Consider the following 4882-nt stretch of genomic DNA (forward strand, 5'->3'; position numbering starts at 1 on the left):
ATCCCTCCAGGCCGTGTCCACTCTCCTGTGAAATGCTCGGCTTGGTTTAATCCCTGTGTCTCGTCAGGCCCTTTTAATAGGAGCCTCATCTCAATGTCCGTGCACAACTGGAGCAGCCCGCGGGTTTATCTGAGGGAGATAGAGTTTCAGGCGACAAGCTGAACCCCTCTCGGCTTTAACTGTAACCGTCTGTCTTGTTAAAGCACAGAGGGAGAAGGTGCTGCCTCTGTGTCACTCTAACCTCTCTTTCATTTCTCCTTCCTCTTTCCGTTCTTCAGCACGATCGAGGCCCACCATGGCGGCGCCGAGCTCCAGTGGACTCGAGGTCCTCCTCAGCACATTGCAGGTAAGCGCGCATAGTTTGTGAACAAGTGCATCTGGATTCTCTCTCGTTCTTTGACACGTCAAGCATAGGAACGGCCCACAGATGCAGGCAGGCACGCTGGGAACACTACCCCCACATGCAGGACACTTTCCATGTGCTGAGTGAGAAAGATAAATGACATGGTCTCTCAGTACCATAAAAAGTAGCCGGCGGTTAATGTAAACATGTTTACCCCCCTTGAGGCGAGTTTAACAACGTTTATGTTAATGTGCGCGCTGGAATCCAGCGCTTGAAATTTTAGATGCTATTTGTGGATTACTAAGCAACTTTTTTCAAGACTTAGTTTTTTTGTTTTGTTTTAGTTTGTTACACTAGACAAACTTGCCATACGTATTGGATTATACTAATACCTAGTGGTTAGAGGGAGCATCACGCAAATGCTTTAGTTGCGATTGCCATTTAGAAATATACCTTTTCTATGAATAATATAATACCATAAAAGGGTTAAATTATAGTGAGATTTCATCTTGTCAAATCTCCATGAGGTGAGCCGCACCATATAAAATACAACAGCTTATTACTACTGACATCAATTTAAACATGATGGTATTTGGAGCAGAACTCTTTCTCAACAGATATTAATAAAAATAAATGGACTAAACCATACTTACACTATCAGAAAAAGAGAGAGGGAGAGAGAAATGTACGTTAAAATGTAATTAATATTCTTTTTATTAAAGCCAAGTATGAATATCATCAAGTTAGTGTTTTTAAGCATTTTACATTTACTCCAAAATAATAACTTTGTTGTTTACTTTTTTAAATTAGTCTTCCCGTTAACGCAGTAGTATATTGTTCATTCAGACTGATTTGCAAACGCGGAATGCGCACAAACACAAAGAGGCATATTTTGTCATATTTTGCAATATTTGCATTGTTTTGTTTTTGAACTTTTTTGTAAATGTATTCTGTGCATTTCCCTGCAGAATGCCATGATCAACACATGTCAGAATAAAATATTCTAGAGACCCGTGTGATTAAGTTAAATTAATAAATTTGATGATGCGACTTGCATATGCAGATTTGATTGTGGTATTGTGTATGCTGTTGGCAGTAGTTAATAATGGTAGTGTTTTATTCAAACCATTGAGTGAGAGAGTAATAGCATAACTGCAAGCATCAATATAATAGTTATTGTTGGTTTAAAATGAAAGATGTGTAGACCAGTAAACATTCTTTTTTTGTTTATTGTTTTCCATATCTGTGTTGAGCAGATTGGTTGCACTCACAAAATGTCTCATAAACCTAAATTGTACATTTAAATGTGATTTTTATCTACTTCCACAGCTTGCGGTGACTGATTTCATATCAGTGATTTGTATATATCAGTTGCTGCCAATGAGCCGCTGAGGCCTTATATGCTCGCAGGAGGGCGGCGTGCCAAATTCCCGATAACTTTCTACCTCTTGCATGAAAATCAAACTCAGAAGGGCTGAAATTATTTAGTGTACGTGTCAAAGTGCTTAATTGAGAGTGAAAATCATAAGATGAGATTTATTCCCCCTATGCTGATAAGAGTGTTGTAAGGAAAAGTGGAAAAGCAGTTTGGAAGGAAACAAGTGCAGCAATGAGCTCAGTGTGATTAAATGCAAGCTTTAAACGGTTTCTGATCTCACCAGAGGAAAAAATTTATACCGCTTTGAAGGGACAGAGAACGAATAACATTATAGACTTGAGTGCATATCTAAATGTTATTGTTAAAGCGAATGATCTTAATCATATAATCCTATAAAGGATTTTTTAAACTAGTATAGTGTTCTGATCCATTACATTGTAGTCTGAACTAAAATATAAAATTCTATATTAATATATATGTGACCCTGGAGCACAAAACCAGTCTTAAGTCGCTGGGGTATATTTGTAGCAATAGCCAACAATATATTGTATGGGTCAAAATTATAGATTTTTCTTTTATGCCAAAAATCATTAGGAGCCAAATATTGTCCTATCCTAACAAACCATACATCAATGGAAAGCTTATTTATTCAGCTTTCAGATAATGTATAAATCTCAATTTCAAAAAATTGACCCTTATGACTAGTTTTGTGATCCAGGGTCACATATGTGTGTTTTTCTTTTTCTTTTTGGAAAATACTGTAATATTCTTTTTTATTAATTTCAATACTGGACATTTTTTATATTTTGAATATTTAGTATAATTAGTGATATTGTAATATGTAACTGATTATAGAATGTTTGTATTATTATTATTATTATTATTATTATATATATAGATTTGATGGATTTCTGCTCCTAAACACAGTATGGCATCTTTACCTATTTTAGTGTACCCTAGATCCCATGTCGTAAAGCACTTTTGAACGTGACACAAAAAAGCTGTCCTGTTTGGGCAAAAAAACGTGCCTCCGTATGTCCTGTCAGTTCAAATAAGGATCCTTGCAGATGCTTGGCATTGGCCATGTGGCCTCAGCTCTGAAGAATTTACTCCTTTATTACAACGCAAACTGACAAGGGTAGCTAGTAATACCCTCACGATTAGCCACAGCCAGCGTGTCGCCTTCCTCTAGCCATGACTGGCATCAAACGAAGCAATAAGTCCCAAATTCACTGTCCTTGACATGGAGCTGTTGGTGCCTGAAATGGGATTCCTGCTAATTCAAATTGAGACGCTCAGGGTGCCGTGTCGGAGTTAGTTTTTTCTTCATATTCTTCCTCTGCTTTTCCCTTCCTCTTTTATGTCTCTCATATGACTTGCAGAGGCAGGTCCTGCCTTTGGTGTCTAAGATGTACAAAATCATTTTGAAGGTGTGTCAGAATAACTTTCAATAGATTTCCTGGGCTATTCAGAATTGTTTGGCCTGAAAGGACCGGCTCCCAGCCAAAGCTCTCCCGGCGCGCTCCTGCCACCCTCTTAAAAGTTAATGGTGTAGAGGTAGTCAATGTTCCTCATTAAAGTATTAAAAAACGAACGAGGATATGAAATGTTTCATTTTCAAGTGGTTCCTGAGTATATTACCGCACTTCCTTCTTCCGATTGGCAGATGGGAAACATTAACACTTTCTGATTGTAGTTTGGCATAGGTGATGGCAGACCAAAAAAGATGTAATTATTCATAATTTCAAGTACCGTTGGATTATTCTGTTAAAAGATTGTTGGGCAAATAATGCTCTAATGATGTGCCAGCTGGCTCTCTATGCTGGTCACACTCATTAATGTTGAGTAATTAACATGGTTGCATGGAATTAGCCCAGATGGTGATGACGGGGCCATCGATTTTCCAAGAAAGAGTGCACGCTCCGTTCTACTAGTGTAAAAGTTCATCCTCAATGAGTTGTGGTTTCTTCATTAAAACCAGTCACCTTCAGGGGCAGAAATTAATGGGGGTATATGGAGTGAAAATGCCACAGAGTGTGTCAAAAATGCCCTGGAAGTAAAATTTGGAGGGCTAAAAATGTCCTTACAATGAATTAATTTGTTCTTTATCAGTAACATTTCATATTTTTCTATTTTATGTTTCATAGTTATAGAGAATTTGAATAAAACATTGGTTTAATTAAGAAATTTGGCATAAATGTGTGTGTTTTTATGCTTTTAGAAAAATTATGCCCTCATAAATGTCAAAAAAGCCCCTGAAATAAAGTTCAAGCAATAGTTCACCCAAAAATAATTTACTAACCACCCTCAGGTTTTTCCAAGTTTTATGATTTTTTTTTTATGCCGTGGGACACAGTAGGACTTGTTTGATAAAATGTCTTGATGGCTTTTTAGCTTACAATGAAAAGGAATAAACAACAACAACACTGTTGTGCTTTAAAAAATGACAAAAAAGTACCATCAAGTTATAAAAGTGATCCATACCACCCATGTGCTTCCTTTAGACTCTTCTGAAGTCTGAAATTTAAATCATACTTTGATAAAAAAAAAAAAAATCTTCTCTTAAATTTGCTCTCATGCAACGTAACACTGACGCAACACTCTTGGTTTGGTGTCCAAGACATGAAATATCATTTATCCCATAAATAATCATTGATTACAAACCTGTGCCATATTTGAATGTGTGTGAAAACAAATGAGATTTGGGAGCTTGTGTTGAAGTAACATTTAATTAATGAATTAAAAAAAAATAGTGGCACTGCTCATCTAAAAGGCTTAAATCTTAATATGTATTTAAAAAAAAAAAAAAAGTTTTCCCTTATTTAGCTTGATCAGGAGATTTTAAACAATTTAAAAACAAAAACAAACCTGCAGTCATTTTTGCTAAAATAAAATCTACCTGGGGCAAGTTCAAGCTCAAACATCCCACCGTTTTGCTACGGTTTCCGGTTTGAACGACATATTTCCTGGAACTATACCCCTCTGATTATATAATGGTAAATATCACAATATCATAGCACAACAACAGTGATCAGCAATAATGATAAGCCTAATACTCACAATTAAAATAATAAGGTCATATAGATCATAACACAGTCTCGGAGGTAAGAAGTGGATTATCCTTCACCTGAAGTGTTTGTCTTTTCATCCTGAAATGTGAG

The 4882-nt window shown here is 36.4% G+C and overlaps 1 protein-coding gene across 1 annotated transcript in view; it reads left to right on the forward strand.

Annotated features, from left to right (window-relative positions):
- The first annotated feature begins 295 nt into the window (after positions 1–295).
- Positions 296–4882, forward strand: part of LOC107714006 (cytosolic carboxypeptidase 4-like) — a 165166-nt gene continuing 160579 nt past the window's right edge. Inside the window, 2 exon segments of the mRNA XM_016519695.1 lie at positions 296–346; positions 1312–1330. Of these exon segments, the coding sequence (XP_016375181.1) occupies positions 296–346; positions 1312–1330 (70 nt within the window).

The sequence above is a fragment of the Sinocyclocheilus rhinocerous genome, unplaced genomic scaffold (assembly GCF_001515625.1).
Source record: "Sinocyclocheilus rhinocerous isolate Xijiao unplaced genomic scaffold, SAMN03320098_v1.1 scaffold568, whole genome shotgun sequence".
Lineage (NCBI taxonomy): Eukaryota > Metazoa > Chordata > Actinopteri > Cypriniformes > Cyprinidae > Sinocyclocheilus > Sinocyclocheilus rhinocerous.